Source organism: Saccostrea cucullata, unplaced genomic scaffold (assembly GCF_032062105.1).
Source record: "Saccostrea cucullata isolate Sc308-1 unplaced genomic scaffold, CSIRO_AGI_Scuc_v1 ctg10595, whole genome shotgun sequence".
Lineage (NCBI taxonomy): Eukaryota > Metazoa > Mollusca > Bivalvia > Ostreida > Ostreidae > Saccostrea > Saccostrea cuccullata.
The window spans coordinates 1-18,858 of NW_026923148.1; the positions used below are offsets into that span (position 1 = coordinate 1).

General features: G+C 33.2%; 3 protein-coding genes and 1 long non-coding RNA gene across 4 annotated transcripts; 2 read left to right on the forward strand and 2 right to left on the reverse strand.

Moving 5' to 3' along the window:
• Positions 1-1,198: 1,198 nt before the first annotated feature.
• Positions 1,199-4,307, reverse strand: LOC134263304 (uncharacterized). Its single transcript, XR_009991227.1, has 2 exons — positions 4,114-4,307; positions 1,199-2,514 (listed from the first exon to the last, which is right to left on the reverse strand). It is a non-coding gene; the product is annotated as an uncharacterized LOC134263304 (long non-coding RNA).
• Positions 4,308-6,020: 1,713 nt separating this feature from the next.
• Positions 6,021-11,473, forward strand: LOC134263305 (uncharacterized). Its single transcript, XM_062745643.1, has 5 exons — positions 6,021-7,353; positions 7,846-8,016; positions 8,473-8,645; positions 8,853-8,994; positions 11,334-11,473. Exons 1-5 carry the CDS (start codon positions 6,421-6,423, stop codon positions 11,382-11,384), a joined length of 1,470 nt encoding a protein of 489 aa, XP_062601627.1. The 5' UTR covers positions 6,021-6,420; the 3' UTR covers positions 11,385-11,473.
• LOC134263306 (bifunctional 3'-5' exonuclease/ATP-dependent helicase WRN-like) lies at positions 11,162-16,504 on the reverse strand. The gene is made up of 2 exons (XM_062745645.1): positions 15,652-16,504; positions 11,162-12,368 (listed from the first exon to the last, which is right to left on the reverse strand). Exons 1-2 carry the CDS (start codon positions 16,191-16,193, stop codon positions 11,543-11,545), a joined length of 1,368 nt encoding a protein of 455 aa, XP_062601629.1. The 5' UTR covers positions 16,194-16,504; the 3' UTR covers positions 11,162-11,542.
• Positions 12,822-15,266, forward strand: LOC134263307 (uncharacterized). The gene is made up of 3 exons (XM_062745646.1): positions 12,822-12,944; positions 13,344-13,615; positions 13,750-15,266. Exons 2-3 carry the CDS (start codon positions 13,363-13,365, stop codon positions 14,487-14,489), a joined length of 993 nt encoding a protein of 330 aa, XP_062601630.1. The 5' UTR covers positions 12,822-12,944; positions 13,344-13,362; the 3' UTR covers positions 14,490-15,266.
• Positions 16,505-18,858: the final 2,354 nt, after the last annotated feature.

Below are 18,858 nucleotides of genomic sequence, written 5' to 3' on the forward strand. Positions count from 1 at the left end.
AAGCAAATGATATGCTGCCATTTAATCTTTCAAACTGAAAAAAAAAGTTCTAGTACTTTTGAATGAAAATTTCAAAATCTAGAGGAGTCTTCCCAATACCTATCTATTTATGACTGAAGGTATGTAAATCACCAGAGTTGCTGTACTGCACCATTTGAATAAAAGTCATATCCACATTCTTGACTTTTTTCCCTAAACCTTATTTCAAAACATACATTATTCCAACCAGTCTTTATCTACGCAGTGATAATAAAATTTTTACAGAATTCTAAGATATTACATAGTAATAGTCTTTAAACATCCTTGAACATAGTGCATATCATTTACATTTCAATTCTTTCCAAAGAATATGCTATGCCACCCAATAGAGCTGATATAAAGTCTCTAGGTTATCACAAAATGTTAAAGTTACAACAACTTATTTTGACCCAGGAGAAAAATGATCCAAAAATCTATAGAAAATCTCCGAATCTTTCTTTACTTATGATGTGAATTTTGCAGGTTACAAATTATTGTCAAAGGTAGTTATCTCAATAATCACATGCTTTGACCCTGACAAAGTGTCCTATAAAACTAAGTGTATTACTCTAACCTGTTCTGTGTAGTAAGCATGAAGTCTAATGGTTGATAGAAAAATGTAAGATATTATAACATCACAGATCAGGGGACACTTACATCTTTATGGTGGTCCTATTGAGACCTATTAAATTCAAAATAGGACACACACACATACACAAACAAAATGTATTTACAGTTCCAGGAAAGTAATAATTACACCAAAGCTAGCTTTTAAACATCTGTGTAATTTGTTAGGGGTTGTAGAAATAAGATGAAAAATAAAAGGTTTAAATGTATACTTCTCATACATAACAACTGTCTTCAACATGAATTGGTAAAAATAAAAGTCACATTTAGATACTTTGAAGTCTGGGAATTATTTTTTTTTTGAAGATCTCATACTATCTGAGAATCACAATATCAATTCTAGGATTTGTTAGACCTCAGTTTGTTAAATGACTGCAATTTATCTATTGTTGTGTATGACAGAATACGAAAGATATGAAGGGGAGAGTTTTTGACCTTTTTTTTCCCTTCATCATAGTTTAAAATATATGTTATACCGGTCTTTATCTATGTAGTGAATATAGGATTTTTACATAAACCCTAGGTATTACATAGTAATAGGCATATAAACACCCTTGAACATTGTTCATTTGATTAACATTTCAATCCTTTCCTAAGAATCTGCACCTAATTGTTATAAAGTCTATAAGTTATCACACAATGTTTAAGTTATTGCATTACAGGACTCAAATCAGTAATCTCAGTAACTAACTTTTACCCAGGAGTAAATGATCAAAAAAAAAATCTATAGAAATATCTTATTGATTCTTCATCTGTGTACTTATGATGTGAAGTTTGTAAGTTACAAATTATTGTCAAAGAAGTCATCTCAATCTTATAAACCCTAGGTATTACATAGTAATAGTCATATAAACACCCTTGAACATTGTACATTTGATTAACATTTCAATCCTTTCCTAAGAATTTGCACCTATTTTTTATAAAGTCTTTAAGTTATTACACAATGTTTAAGTTATTGCATTACATCACTCAAATCAGTAATCTCAGTAACTAACTTTTATCCAGGAGTAAATGATCCAAAAAAAAATCTATAGAAATATCTTATTGATTCTTCATCTGTGTACTTATGATGTGAAGTTTGTAAGTTACAAATTATTGTCAAAGAAGTCTTCTCAATAATCTTATGCTTTGACCTTGACAAAGTGTCCTTAACAACAAAGTGTATTCCATTCTATATGTAACTAGTATGATGTATATGGTATGATAAAGATATTCAAGATATTATTAAACCACAGATTATGAGACACTTTATTGGGGGTCTTATTGAGACCAATTTTAAATTCAAAATAGGACACACACACACATACACAAACAAAATATATTTACAATTCCAGGAAAGTTAAATAATAACATTAAATCCAGCATCTAGATATCTGTGTAATTTCTAGGGGGTTGTAAAAATAAAATGAAAAGTAAAAGGTTTAAATGTGTATAATTCCCATACATAACAACAGTCTTCAATATGAATTGGTCAAAATAAAAGTCACATTCAGATACTTTGAGGTCTGTGAGAATTAGTTTTTAAAGAGCTCATGCTATCAGAAAATCATATTTTCAATACTTGATTTGACTAGATCTCAGTTTAATAAATGATTACACTTTATCCATAGTCAGTGTCTGACAGTGAAAGATACAATCCTGGCTCCTTTCTTTGTCATCCTGTAAACCACAGTCTATGATCGTACTGGCTAAATTAGTTGGAAATCATATTTATCTATGTTCTTCTTAAATCCTCCATCTTCTTAAGTTTGGTTTTCTTGTTTCAGTGTTCCAAGAGAGGATATTCTGATAGTCTTTGCATGATCTGATAGTCTTTCACCATTCTAAGAGTAGATATAGATCATTTCCATAAGCCCTCACTAGAAAATCCTGAAAAATTAAAAAAAAATGTCTTAGTTGAAAAAAAAAAAAATTGTTATATAATATAAGCTTGATGGAATTCTAAATATAGACAAAAAAGGGTATAAATACAAGTTGTAACATCAGATTTTGACTTTCCATATTAACCATGGGTAACACCTCCAGTAAAGAAAAGAGTAAAGGAATGAATATAATTCAGTTTGGAGAGAGAATTCTTTCAGAGAAAGATGTAGACAGAGGTATACCAGTTAAAATAAAAAAAAAGATGGCACTATTGAGATCATTTCTCAAGAAGAATATAACCAATTATGTCCAGAAAAGGGTGATCCTAATGTTGTCAGAGATTACATAGAAAGACCCTTGATTGCAGAAGAAGCCAATGAAGAATATAACCATGATTTATCACCAAAAGAGGGTGAGAATTACTTGGATTACCCTGAAAGACCTTTGACTAGAGAAGAAGTCAAGTTTATAGATGATAAGAGAAAACAGTTGTCAGAAAAAAAAGATTGTTAAAGACACATGATTTTTAGCCCACAAAACCATTGGAGATACAAGGATTACAAGATACAAGGATTAATGGAGGAAGTCCAAACTGAACTCTTGGAAGACATTAAGGCTCATTATGAGAGTAACTTTCCAGTGTTTGTTTATTACAAAATTATGTATTCTGAATAAAAAAAAAAAAAGTTTTCACTTTCATTTGTTGTGCCTTTGACCATTTGAATTGACCTTATGGTCAAGATTGTGATATATACACTCTGATAATCATCTATGATGTCTATATGATGTTTACCTCAAAAGATTAAATCAAGGTATTTGTGTTCAAAGAGCTGAAGAAACTATACAGACAGATCTAAGATTTTGGAAGCATACATATTAATGGGTTTAAAGGAGATATATCACTTGAATTAATTACTAAATTATTAATAGAAAGAACTCAAACTCATAGAAATGATATTGAAAGTACCTTTTATGAATAAAGTGTCATGCTCCAAGGTATTATTTTTATAAACAGGAGAAGGTTTACAGCAGTCCCATACACTCATAAGAAGATCTTGGGTAGTAGAAACACCAGGAAATTTTATTTCCACACAATCAGATCATCTTACATCAGTTATAAGGTTACAAATCTTTATACATAGTTAAGAGGTTCATTAAGATTTCTTTTCTGGTCATCCTAATGAGCCACATTATAGTATTCTTTCCCTGTAAATATAATGTTAATATTAAATGAAAAAGTCAGAATTCATAAGCATTTGGAGAGAAAACTTGAAATCTTTACCAATTATGCTATTAAGGAAGCTGGGGGTTAATAAATTAGCCATATTTAACTTATTCTATAAATATGCTATCTTCAGCTGTTAACTATCATTTGGCAAAGAAAAATGTCATACATTTTAGTTTTAAAAATTTGATCATGAATTTTTATGCCTTTTCTTCTTCTTCTAAAGGATATCAATGTAGTCTAAAAATGGCTATGACAACCAAGCCCTCTTTATTTCAAAAAAAGGTCATATCATTTACTTATCAATTCAAAAATATAAAAATGCATATGTAAATAAATAAATAAATAAAAATTACAATTGTATCTTATTGAAACTTTACCTTCAAGTTTGTGTGTTTCTATGTTGATTGACTAACTGTGTATTTCCAAAGGAAGACCAGCAGCCAGGCTTCACTTCATAGAGAATGGATTATAGATGGTTAGGAACAAAACATATCTTCCATGTTGAGGACTGTAGAAATAAAACCATTTTGTTAATATGACAGAGTACTGCATGAAACAATGCATGTTTAAATACAACATGTACAATGCCAAAAAAGATCATGAAAATATTTGTTTTTAATCTCAAAAAAATTGTTTTTAACATTAACTCCAGATGAGAAAAGTTCATCATGTTATCTATAGATAATAAACAAGCACAACTGCTGTATTAATATCATAAATAAAATGATTATCAGATTAATTATTTAGACACTAAAAAACTTACTATGTTTATGATATTGATTTCCATTATCAGATGTTTTTTATCCATTTTTTTTATCCATTTTAAAATATAAACATTTAAATAAAACAGAATTAAATAAATTAAAATGATATCTCATTGAAACTTTACCTTCAAGTTTGATTGTTTCTATGTTGGTTGACTAACTATGTATTTCCAAAGGAAGACCAGCAGCCAGGCTTCACTTCATAGAGAATGGATTATAGATGGTTGGGAATAAAACATATCTTCCAGGTTGAGGACTGTAGAAAATATAATCATTTTGTTAATATGACAAGGAACTGCATGAAACATTGCATGTTTAAATACAGTGACAAAAAGTTCATGAAAATAGTTCACCATGTTATCTTTAGATAACAAAAGAAGCACAGTTACTGTATTAATATCACAAATACAAAATGATTATCAGTGTAATTTTTAGACACTAACAGACTTTTTTTATTAACAGCATATTCAATTTTGGTTTAATACCTGTCAGTACAGCATACAAAAAGATATTAGCATATACAACATGTAGTCCTACATTTTTTGAAAAGCTCATTACCAAGAAACAAAAGTGAAAATGAAAATATATGTATGCCATATATACCACATATTTAGAATCAAAACAAGGATAAACCTTTCGTAGATTCTTACTTTTTCTTTTATTACATTCCTTATAGATCACAATTTAGTAAGTCTGAATTCCATGGGTAACAGACATAATGAATTATGACATTATATCATAATTTATGCAAAAGGACTTATTAACAATATGAAGTTTCCTTAGTATATTTTAGACAAAATAAGACTGTGCTTATATGAATGTTAGAGATATTAGATCACATAAGAATTACACAGTAATTAAATTAAACCATATAATCATGGTTAAATGCAAAGATGACCTTCATAGGAAATGTAAATAAAACAAAGACAAACTTACCAGAATTATCCAATTATATGCCCAATTAAATAATCCAGTGAAACAACATCTTAGCTGATCCTGAAAAAAAGCATACAATATTGAGTGATACACAAATTAACCTCATTTTACAAAGGAAGTAAAGCAACAATTGACAGACAAACAGGACAGAAATGTAAAAGATACCATATGTATTTTACCAAAATTTAGTAAAAATTTTTTCTGATTTAAATTCAATCACAGAATGACCCATCATAGTAATATTAAATATACTGTGGGTTACATGCAAATTATACCTTACATGAACTGAGAATAAATACCCCATTTACTTTCATATAAACTGAATTTTACATAACTAATTACTCTTTTAACTGATGTCACCATTAGTATGTCAGAATATTCAGGGTGAACAAATCATACATATTCACTTTTAAAGTACTCAATATATATTTTACATGTTGATGTTTGAAATCACTGACTAAATAAAATACATACATGTATATACATGAAGGTTTAAAAAAAAGGGGGGCACACTTGTTTATAGATTTACAGAGATGCTCAGACTGAGTTTTTCCCACTTTCATTGGGCCACTGGTACACCAGGTCACGTGATCCTCACATCAACCTGTGTAACATCGCGCACAGTATGCTGGGTAGGGACTACTTTCACGAAATGTAAACAAAGATGGCGGGAAGCAACGTGAAAATTTACCAGTTACACGACAGATGAATTTCTAACACAAAGATGGCTGAATAACGTAAAGATTTACCAGTTACATGACAGACGAATTTCGCCACACCAGTGAGGCACATATATAGCGGAATAACGTGAGGATATACCAGTTACAGGACAGATGAATTTCGCCACATGGCCGCACCAGTGATTTACAAATACGGCGGAGTGAGGATATACCAGTTACAGGACAGATGAATTTCGCCACATGTCCGCACCAGTGACTTACAAATATGGTGGAATAACGTGAGGATATACCAGTTACAGGACAGATGAATTTCGCCACACCAGTGAAGCAGGTTAAGTCCTGCATTGTGTGCAGTAAGAGTACATCAGGACATGTGCGTTTAATGAAAAATATAGCTTTAAAAAGTATTTACGTAGACATTTTATCCGTGTTGGACGTTAAATTCCCCAGCCTTGACAACATTTATATCTGTGATACATGTCTAACAATAATCACAAAAACTAGAGAACTTCGTGAAAAATGCAAAATGAACCTAGCTAATCTGTCCTTACATCAAAATAGACAAAAGAGGGTCATTGTTCATTCTGTTTCCCCCAAAGTGAAACGAGTTACGTCATTGAATACCACTACCAGAAAATGTGGAAAGAAATTATTTACTTCTTATCCCGAGTCTGATAATGAAAATAAAGAAAATCTAAAAGAGTTCAGTGAACACAGCTATGCAGGCCAGCCCAAGTTGAATGTGGAAGAGCTGTATGTCAAACACCATCCTTTGACCTTAAAATGTCCTATTACAGATGTTACAAATAGTAATAACCCAATGAACAAGGTTATGGAAATTATTTCCTCGGGTATTACTAGTTTGCGTGACTTTGTTGACAAAGTTTTACTTATACCTGGTGTTCGTGAAGCATTTTGGTCAAAATTTGTGATGGATTTAAATCATGAAATAGACAGAATGTGTGTCACAAGTGAAAAAAGTGTTTTGAGGGAGAAAATTGTTGACATTTCGCCAGAGCTGTTTGTTGAAAATGTATGTAGAGAAATGGACCAAAGATGCCCCCGTGTGTTTGATATTCTAGTCAGTCTGTGCACACCAGTACACATCAAATCAACGCAAAAGAATCCCGCCGTTGCTGCGATGTACAGCATTGCTTTAAATGCAAGGAACAACCAAATGAATCTAATGCAAAAGTTATTGTCTGCTGCATGCATCAGATATGGTGCAGGAAATGGGGTAAGCAGATTTTTTTTTTTCAAACAGTTTTTAAGATGTTTTAGACATATTATGTTTGACTATGAGCCTCGGCTGACAATGGTTTTCTTGGGGCGAAAATTTTCAATGTTACACTTAACTACTTGCAATATTTGTTATTATACTAAAAGTTTTATATAAATACATATAACAGTGAACCTTGCACACTTGATTTCTGTGCAGTAACTATATTTTGGAATATCACCCGTTGTTAATCAATGTTGACTGTTGCTACACTAGAGGGTATAACTTCATCATTCATCGGTTAATAGTGTATTTTAACAAATGTTTCTTGGCAATCAGATTCAATTAGTTTACATGAAAGTATAATATTATTAATTAATTCTAACTCATTTTCATAATGCTCATCTAGATAGCCAAGGGTGATGATACAATGTCCCTCTTTCACCATGTGTTGTGACCAGCAAATATAATTATGGGCTGGTACTTAAAAGAGCTCCCTTTTTCTTTCAGTTGTTTCACCTATTAAGCAGGATGGGCATTTCCCTTCCAGAGAGGAGCAAGATACCCATGTTGTCTGATATTGGCCTTATCAATGGGAAAGGTGTATGTGCAGCTCTGACAAATGGTAGGACTATTAAAGTAACGGTGGATAACATAGATGGCAGAATTAAAGCTAATCAGGTATTACCACATGTGATATTAACACATTGTTAACACAGCACATTTCAATTAACTTAAACTAGGAAGAAAATTAATTAAAGAATGAATTATATTATTTTTATACGGTATAAACTTGGTTGGGGCAGTTTACGCTTTATAAACCGCAAAGCGTTTACTGTTTAACCCAGTTCATACCATATAAAATGGGTAGCTATTTAATTCATTCCTTATAATTTAATTTTCATTCATTTGATGTAAGAAAAAAAGATGATAGTTCTCACAAAATATTGACTTCAAATTGTACAAAATTTGAATGTAACGTCAGGCGGATTGATATGTTTTTGATAGTCATTGTGATGTAGGCAACTCATTTTATAGGATACAAAATAATTTCTTTTATCCAATCAAATACATTGTTACAACCAGAAATTATTAGTTATTGATTGGACATTTCTCACTAAAAGGATTTTATTGAAGGTTCGTGTTGGCAGTGGGAATAAAGATTACCATTATACACACTGGACAGTACTTGTGGACAGGTTACTACCTATAGATGTCCCAGAACTCGGCAGACAACCCAAGGTCATACCACCTGATGGACTAGACCCAAATCTCTTCTTTTTGTCAGATGAGGAGTGTGCCGTTCTCAAGCAAGTTCATAATTCTATTTTCCCCTTCTGAGATTGGAAAATTTCAAAGATGTAGCATTTATTAACAGCATTGAAATTCCAATTCTAATACATGTACATTAATTTATTAGCATGGAAAACTTGTCACAGTTTTAGGTAAAAGGCTTTTTGTAAGAATTTCATTGCATTACCAGGGGTATATATATATATTAGTATTAATCTTTCCAGGAGTAGTTACACCTGGCTGGTGGAGAAGATCCTTACCGAAGAGTTTACGTCTCTTTCTGTCTTCAAAGACAAAGTCCCCAGTGTCCTAGAACACCGTTATAGATGCATAACTGACAGGGCTTCCCTTGTGCACCCAATGTTTGTAAGTGTGGACTTTTATTTTTAACTTTGCACCTTGTTTGAACAAACAAAACCATAGGTTTGGAAAACTTATGAACCGACATCTACATTTTAAAAAAATTCTGCAAGGATAAAAAATATAATAAAAAAGTATACATTGACAGGTTATAATGAAGGATCCTAAATATTTGCCAAACTGTGTGGAAATCATGAGCATCATTCATGATACACTTAAATCATTTTATCATGATGCACAGAGAGGTACCAATGTTCAACTTGTTGAATGTTCTAGTTTAATTTTTTCCGTTGTTTCAAATTGTTTGTTTATTGTTATACATGTCACATTTTATAGTGACTTACCACTTATGTATGTTTGAAACACTCCAAACAAAAATTGTTGAAAAGAGATTTTTAGGGTGATGTTTTAGTATGATAATTTTCACTTCTTTATATATTTTCAATATTGATTGGCTGTTTATGAAAATATTGTTTTAAAAATATTGCTTTCCCTTATTAGATTTGAAACAGAAATAAAATCTAAGTATCATTACATTTGCTCAATATTTAAAAAAGTTAACTGTTTCAAGTTTAATATAGCTATAAAGATCCACCGTATAAAACGAGGCCCCGTGTCACAGCAGGTGTGGCACGATAAAGATCCATATCATATACCTAGTAGTGTATCAGCCCTGATACAGGCATTTTGGACTAGGCGAGACAGCTCCTCGGAAGAAGGGCTGTCTCGCCCTCGGGGCTGAGATATCTCTGTCTCGGCCCGTCGTCAAGGGGCTGTCTCGCCCTCAAATTTCAATCCATTATTTCTGTTTAATTTGTGTGAATTAAGAGTAAAATTCATATTTATGTATTAAAGAGAAATATATAAAGATAATAACAATATATTGAACAAGATCGAAAAATAAATATTTTCTTTGGTTTTAGTTATATGATATAAACAACATCACAATACTGTTATTGAACAATTTGATCGAAAAATAAATATTTGTTTTTACTCTGTTTCTTATTTTATTATTATTATTTTTTTGATCTTTCTTCCTGGGTACTTTTTTGCACACAAGTAGAAAATACAGCAACGGTTTTTATCCACTGGTGAAATGTTTTTGTCAGCTAGACATGTTATGTAGATTTGATTCATTTTGCGCGCACGTGCAGTTCACACACACTGTTTAGAAATGATTTTTAATTGATTGATAGGCGTAACTTTTTTAATTGTTGAAAATGCTTTGGAGGATATATTACTAAAAAAGCTGTTTCACTTCAACATGGTCAAAATACAAGATCTCACGCGCATGCGCTAAAAATGATTTCTTGGCACAAAAGTCCAACAATTTCGGGCTGCATTAAATCAAAACAACAAGATATATAGCAATTATCATGAAAACACTGCATCTTGCAAGAAGAATTTTATTTATTTTTGTTCTGATTGGCAAAACCTAAAGATATAGTGGTTACTGAAAGGGTGAAAACCAAAACAACATGCTCTCACATGCATACACGTGCATGTACGGCGCTGCAATCTGATTGGCTGAAACTTTAAACAGATATAACGCCAGTCTCTTGGAAATATCGTTCAATTGTGGGATTTGTGGCTAGATGTGACATCTACATGCACAAGAAAGCATGGTCACCATGCTCATGTATGCACGTACGTGCATCGTGAAATGTTCAAAGCATACTTTTGGATTAAATGCTTTAATATTTCAGTATATAAAAATATGAGTTGTCATTACGCAATATCATGCATATAAAATTTGAATGAACTTTGTACATAAACAATTGAGTCTCAAATGCATAGAAGAGTTTGTCATTTATTTAATGAATTTGTGTGTGTTCAACTGATACATGTACACACAGTGCGTTACAATTAGCACTGCTATACTCCAAGGCCCTGCCTACTAGTTGAAAACATAAACATGATAAGCAATCAACTGATAATTGCTATGCTTACTCCAATAAATGATAGTAATTATGTTAATAAAAATAAAATTCGCTGCAATGCCTGTTTTACATAAGTAACATAATTTATGGTCAATCTGAATATTGAGGTCTTATTTTTGTTGAAACTTTTCAGATAATTAATTCAATATTTATTGTTCATTTTCTGATTATAAATTGATATTGTATGCTTCCATGAGGAAGGCCATTTTCTTTTAACAGTTGTGTAACAAGAGTTCAATTTATTAATATTTTAATGATTTTACCAGAACATATTTATGATCATCATAGAGACAAGTAAATTTCATTTATGTTATTTCTTATACAGATTTGAATAATGTTTCTTAAAATTTTCAGAACAATACATTCAAACAGATGATTGAATTTTATTTATTTTTGATTTCATAGAGGATGAATTTGAAAATACGGCAACAATTCCACTGGGTGGTGACCAGCTGACGAGGGTTACGTTTGATTCGGCACGCAGTCTGAGGGCTGGAGCACACAGTCGATCAGATCGTTTAGAACAGTTTTCACCAGTTATTGAAGAACTGTTTCATGTGGAACAGGATTTACTTGAGGTATGAATCCTAGAGGATATATGTTTCACTTCAACTTCAGACACTTGAAGCTTCCTGGCCATGATTTGAATCACAAAAGTCACAACAATTTTGATTTCCCTGAATAGGTTGAAAACCAAAACACTCTAGCATCACAGCTCTCTTGCAAGAAGATGTGTTTTTGCAATATTTCACTATTGCTTTGTCAATCCCTGGTCGGTTTGATCTGATGTCAGTGTTGTTGTAGTAAAGCGTAGCATAGCTGGGTTCACCATCCCGTCCTGCTCTGCCAGTCTCTTGGAAATATCTTTCAATTGTTGTTGGAGGCTTGTAGTGAATAACATGTCTGACATGCAAGGCATTTAGTCCCATTCCTAGTGCTACAGTGCTCATCACAAATCGAATTCTGCTATCAGCTTTGCAAATTTCCTGCACAATGAAAGATTTCATTTTGTCAGTATAGGTTTGGTGGTATTGTGCGAAGATTCTGTTTTCAGGAATAGAGTCACCAATGTACTGTCTGTTGCCCAAATTCTTTTCTAGATATGTATAACTGTAGCTTATAACACTCGTATCTGTATACATGATAGTCAACGGGTAGTTCTGCTTCTCTGTGGCAAGCCCCTCCATAATTGGTATTAGAATCTCTTCTAAATGCTCCACAGTTTGGCTAGATGGTGGTCGCATAATAGTGCTGTATTTTATGTTTGGCCTGTCAGGGTTAATGGAAATAACTTGCGGATTTCGGAGATTAAGATTCCTTATAATTTGCTGTTGAGCCTTTGGAGGAGCAGTGGCAGTGAACACCATTACAGGGATGTCTGGAAATCTTGACAACAAGTTTTCTCCTATCCTGGAAAAATCCTTTCGAAATTCAGCTCCCCTAAAACGTAGAAAATAGTTTTAGTTTATTTCATATTCACTGGGGTATCCCTGATGGGACGTTAAATTTCTTTCATTGGTAACACTTTTTCTTAAAATTCATTTATATCATGTATATATTTACTTTTTTATTTGGTCGGGGGGGGGGGGGGGAGGCATTGAACAAACTCTAGGAGGAGAAATTAATTAATTAAATCATTAATTTTAATGATGTGTCACACAAGTATGGTAAGTGGTGTCACACAAGTATGGTAAGTGTTGAAGTAGGGTCTGGTGTTGAGCTCCATGTGTACTATTCATGTTCCTTTAAAGTAATAGAAGAATGTATTTTTACATTTGCTTAAAAGTGGAATATTATTTATGTGTATATATTGTGCTGTGTATGTTTGTTTGTGTTAATATATATGAATTTATTTTTGCAGAAAATTGTGAACCACTTCTTTTCAAGCAAATCATCAAGGGAAGTAGGAACTCTGGCAAATTATAAAGCAGTCTTACATAGAACAAATGTAAATGGCCAAGTCAAGTCTACAAATGGGTTTGAACCCCATAAGGATTTTGTACACACAGTTGTAAGGTAAGCTTATTGATTACTTACTTTGAAACGCTTTCCTTTTTATGCAAATTGATTTATTATTTCTCTATGAATATTTTCTATGTAAAATTAGAACGAATCAATGTGCATCAGGTATATAATTATATAATAGTGTTGCATTATGCATGTACTATGCCTAAATATTAGGCAGGGTTTGACACATGGTGCACGAGCCGGAGGCGAGTGCAGTATGTGTCAAACCCTGCCTACTATTTAGGCATAGTACATGCATAATGCAACACTATTGTTATTATTATAAATGCTGACTGTTTTAATTATTTATGCAGCAATCCATTTGACTTTTTCCTGAAAATATCGGTGCTAACACAGCGCACTTGCAAGAACTCATTCAATTGTTTAAATTTATTTGTTATTTTACAGAGCATTGGTAGTTGAGTTGATGTGTGAAAAGCAACAGATACAGAGTAAAACATCAGATATCCAGATGCCAGAGCATATCAAAGTGTGGAAAACAGCCAAAAAAATGGAATGGTTAGACAGTTTTGTTGAACCAGTAGTAGATACCATCATGAACACCTACAAGGCTCCAGACATGAGTGATGTGGAGATACCTGTCCTGTACAAGGGTGGTTTATACATGCTAAAAATACCAGCTTCTTCCAGAGGGAGGAAAATAGATGTAAACATTAATGGTAAATGACAATTTTGATTTTTTAAAAGGGTTCACTTTCTTATGATTTTTGAATATAAGTATTGAAAATAATTTATTAATAACAACGTTTGTGCAAGGACTTTCGCAACTTACTCTTTCTTTTTTTTACTACAGGGGACAAAGTTAGAATAGATGTACCGCCGGAAGCAAGGAGTCCTGTTCATGTCGGTGATGACGTTTACAACTACTCACTCAGCTTTTTACGGGCAAGCATGGATCTGATGCTGCTCCACTATGTAATAAAGGCTGGAGATATTGACAGATTGACACTTTTGATGAAACGTTTCATTCCTTTGTTTATAGGACTGACATCCTTCAGATCGAAATATGCAATTGAATGTGTTAATTTTCTAGCAAAAACAGAACATATTCTTTCTGAGTTCGAAAGTGTACGAGTGAAGTTAGGTGCATTTGTCAATGTTTCTGGAGAACCTGGTAAGAACAAGGCAGCAGATATGCAGCAGGAAAATAACATTAAACAAGTCAAGAATGTCATTAGGAGCTTAGGTGCAAGTAAAACGGACAAGGCCATGGAAAGATCATCAAAGGCAGCTCCTGTGATATGTGAAATGATTTCTGATTTGGAATCATCGCTTGGCATTACTACCAACAGTAAGAGAAACAAGAAGTCTTCTGTTGAAGACCTGTCTGTTTTATTCGACAAAATGAGACAGTTGAGACCTTTTGAAGTGCATGTGAACAGAGCATTGCCTTCTTTTTCGGGGTCTTCAGACAATGTTGTTAACAATGTAGATAAATTCAAACTCCGAGATTTCATTACAAGGCACAGTAAACGGGCTTTAAACCGAACTGCATGTGATCTTAATAATGAAGAACAGGATTTTGAGGTTTAGTTACTCAGCATTTCACAGTTAGTTACATGCATTTTATAAGCAATGAATGCAAGTAGCTTGTTTATATTTGTCGTGAACTAATTTTTTTTGATTGATATAAACAATAATATGCAGCAATTATCATCATGTTAGTCTGTTTTGACATATTGACTTAATGCAATACCTATCTTAAAACTAGTAATATTGATGATCATTACATCTTAAGATATATATTAATCTTCCTATATTAATCATCATAATTTCCCTGTGATTTTGTTTGTCGATTAATTAGACTTATGTATCATTCCTGCTACTTAAGGATTTTCATTTCAATAATTTATGACCATTTTACATTGCACATGAAATTGTATTCCTAGTACATGTAGTAAACAAGTGACATATATTCCTTTGTGACTTTTGCTAAGATTAGGGAAATGAATTACTTGCTAGTTGAGGTATGTTCACAGCATTGCATTTATAACATCAATATGACAATACCTACATGTTAGGCCTTTAAATTCTTATCATTGCATGATTGATGACAGATATTAGATATATTCATCCTGGAATATTATATGAAGAAGGGGTACAGATATGTCTTATCTTATCAATGTATAATGTTATATGTATGACTGAATGTTCTTGATGGTAATAATACTAAAGAAGCTAATTGAAAAAGTAAGATAAACATTGTTATTCCTTTAAAGGCTTTTCAATGGGAACAGCTTTTACAGTTTATGACACCTACATGTTTTGTTTAATATGATTTTGATAATAAATTATTCTCTGCAAGAAAAATTGATTTTTATTCTGGTTAAGCAGAAAAAACAATTAATATATAGTTAAATATATAGGGTAACTCTTTTCTAAAAAAAAAAAAGGAACACGAAATAAAGCTTCTGAAGATTTGAAATGAAACCGCATAAACTAAAGGTTTTCGTGTTTCTTTTTTTTAAAGGTTTACCTGTAAACTTCCGAATACTGTAAATTTTTTTGTTGTTTCAATGTTGAATATATTATTGACACCCCTTCTGTATGTTATATAAAGAGGGAGTATATAGGTATTAGTCTTATTAATCATGATATATGTATGATTTATTGATAAAATTCAGAGGCCTAGGAGAAGGACTGATAATTTCTATACTGTCAACAAAGTGATTTCAAGAATAATATTGTATCCTACCATTCTAGTATGATGTGAGCCTCATCAATTGCAATGCACACAATCATTTCACTTTTCTGAAGCTGCTTTAGTAGTCTCTCGCCTTGGGCACAGCTAAGCAGTGCCTCGGGGTGTGCATATATGAGGGAATACTTCCCTTCTAGTATGTCTGAAATGGGGGCAGTTGTCAGGATTTGATTGTCACAGTCAGCATCATCCCCGCTCTCATCACTGTCCCTGTCGAATTCAAATGTCTGGGCCTTGCTACAAGAGTAGTCCAGGGAGCATGCTGATATTCCCATTGAATGTAGGGCCTGAATTTGATTTAGCATGATACTGTTCAATGGAGTAATTATCAGACCTACACTTTTAGAGGCCGGAATGCCCCTGCTCCGCATAATCACTTGGGGAGCTAATTGAAAAATTAAGCTTTTCCCATAACCAGTGGGAAGAATCGCCACTATGTCTTTACCTTCTAGCACTGAGGACAAACACAGAAGTTGTTCTTCTTTAAGTGGCTTTTCAAAGCCAACAGCTTTCGCAGTTTCTCTTATAAAATCCATCCATAAACAAACACGTGTTGAAATCAAAACGAAAATGAAAGTAGAAAAAAATCCGAGTTTATTCAATTATTTATTTCGAATATTATTAATTTAAATAGACAGCTAACATGTAATTAAACATAATTTTATAAAAATAAAACGCGACATTCACAAAATAACGCATATTTCAATAATTTGAAATATAATATAACTGGTTATCTTTCTTAACAGGCGTATTTGTTTCCGTTACCTTTTTACAGCCGCGTATGAGTAAAAAGCGAAATTTTGCTTGTGATGCGTCCTAGGATAGAGGTTAGTGTTAGCTTGATGACGCGACCGGATTTTTTAAAAAAAATCTTCCTCTTGAGAAAAGTAAAGCCATGATTGGTCATATTTATATGGAAACATCCTCAGGTAGTGTAGATTTAAGTTTGCTTAAATGATGACACCCGGGGGTAGGGTGGGGCCACAATGGATAATCGAAGTTTGACATGGAATATATAGGAAAAAAATTAAAAAATTTCCTTCTTGAGAACAGCAGGAAGATGATTGATCATATTTATATGGAAGTATCCTCAGGTATTGTAGATTCAGGGGGTAGGGCAGGGCCAGCCCACAATGGAAGATCAATGTTTTACATAGGAATATACAGGAAAAATCTTTCAAAATCTTCTTGAGAACAGCAAAGCCATGATTGGTCATATTTATATGGAGCATTCTCAATTACTGTAAATTTAAGTTTGATTTCAACCATTCGGCTTTTATGTCATGTGTGATCATGATCTAAACTTAAAGTGGTGGATCCAAGAGGAGTGGATTTTATCTTCCTGAAAAATTTGTGGCAGATCAAAGGAAATTACTTCTTATGGCTATTTGATGAAAACATTTCAGCTTATATTTCATGTGTACCAGTAATCATGATCTAAATTTATTAGTGGTGGATCCAAGGAGAGTGGATATTACATTTATTTAAAAAAAGATTTTTTTGGTGTATCAAAGGATAATTATAATGATTATGCTAATTGATTTCAACCATTTATCTTACAGTTTGTATGTAATTTGTGATCATGATCTAGACTTACAAGTGGTGGATCCAAGGGGAGCGGGTATTATTTTTTAGCTCACCTCAACGAAGTTGGGGGGAGCTTATGTGATACCCTTGGCGTCGGCGTCCCAGGTTAAGGTTAAGTTTTTTGGAGCAGTTTTCTTTTTAATTACTTCTGTGTCCTATACTGATTAGACATGCATGGAAGATGGTTTTAGTGTGTTTTATTGTACCAGACAAAGTTTCAGATGCTGCAATTTCAGCAAAGGAATTACCAGGTTAATGTTTTTGGAGCAGGTTAACATTTTTGGTGCAGTTTTTGGTGTGGGTTTCATTTACAAGTAACTATAAGCCCTATGTTGACCAAACTTGCTTGGATGATACATCTAAGGATGCATACTACCGTGCTTGCTTCGGATGCTGAATCTGACCTACATTTTCCGGTTGAGTGAACAGGTTAAAGTTTTTGGTGTAGGTTTCATTTCCAAGTAACTATAAGCCCTATGTTGACCAAACTTGCATGGATGATACATCTAAGGATGCATACTACCGGGCTTGCTTCGGATGCTGAATCTGACCTACATTTTCCGGTTGAGTGAACAGGTTAAAGTTTTTGATGAGGGTTTCATTTCCAAGTAACTATAAGCCCTATGTTGACCAAACTTGCATGGATGATACATCTAAGGATGCATACTACCGTGCTTGCTTCGGATGCTGAATCTGACCTACATTTTCCGGTTGAGTGAACAGGTTAAAATTTTGGTGCAGGTTTCATTACCAAGTAACTATAAGCCCTATGTTGACCAAACTTGCATGGATGATACATCTAAGGATGAATACTACCGGGCTTGCTTCGGATGCTGAATCTGACCTACATTTTCCAGTTGAGTGAACAGGTTAAAGTTTTTGGTGCAGGTTTCATTTCCAAGTAACTATAAGCCCTATGTTGACCAAACTTGCATGGATGATACATCTAAGGATGAATACTACCGGGCTTGCTTCGGATGCTGAATCTGACCTACATTTTCCAGTTGAGCGAACAGGTTAATGTTGTTGGTGCAGGTTTCATTTGCAAGTAACTTTAAGCTCTATGTTGACCAAACTTGCATGGATGATACATCTAAGGATGCACACTACCAGGCTTGCTTCAGATGCTGAATCTGACCTACATTTTCCGGTCGAGTGAACAGGTTAAAGTTTTTGGTGTAGGTTTCATTTCCAAGTAACTATAAGCCCTATGTTGACCAAACTTGCATGGATGATACATCTAAGGATGCATACTATCGGGCTTGCTTCGGATGCTGAATCTGACCTACATTTTCCGGTTGAGTGAACAGGTTAAAGTTTTTGATGAGGGTTTCATTTCCAAGTAACTATAAGCCCTATGTTGACCAAACTTGCATGGATGATACATCTAAGGATGCATACTACCGTGCTTGCTTCGGATGCTGAATCTGACCTACATTTTCCGGTTGAGTGAACAGGTTAAAATTTTGGTGCAGGTTTCATTTCCAAGTAACTATAAGCCCTATGTTGACCAAACTTGCATGGATGATACATCTAAGGATGAATACTACCGGGCTTGCTTCGGATGCTGAATCTGACCTACATTTTCCAGTTGAGTGAACAGGTTAAAGTTTT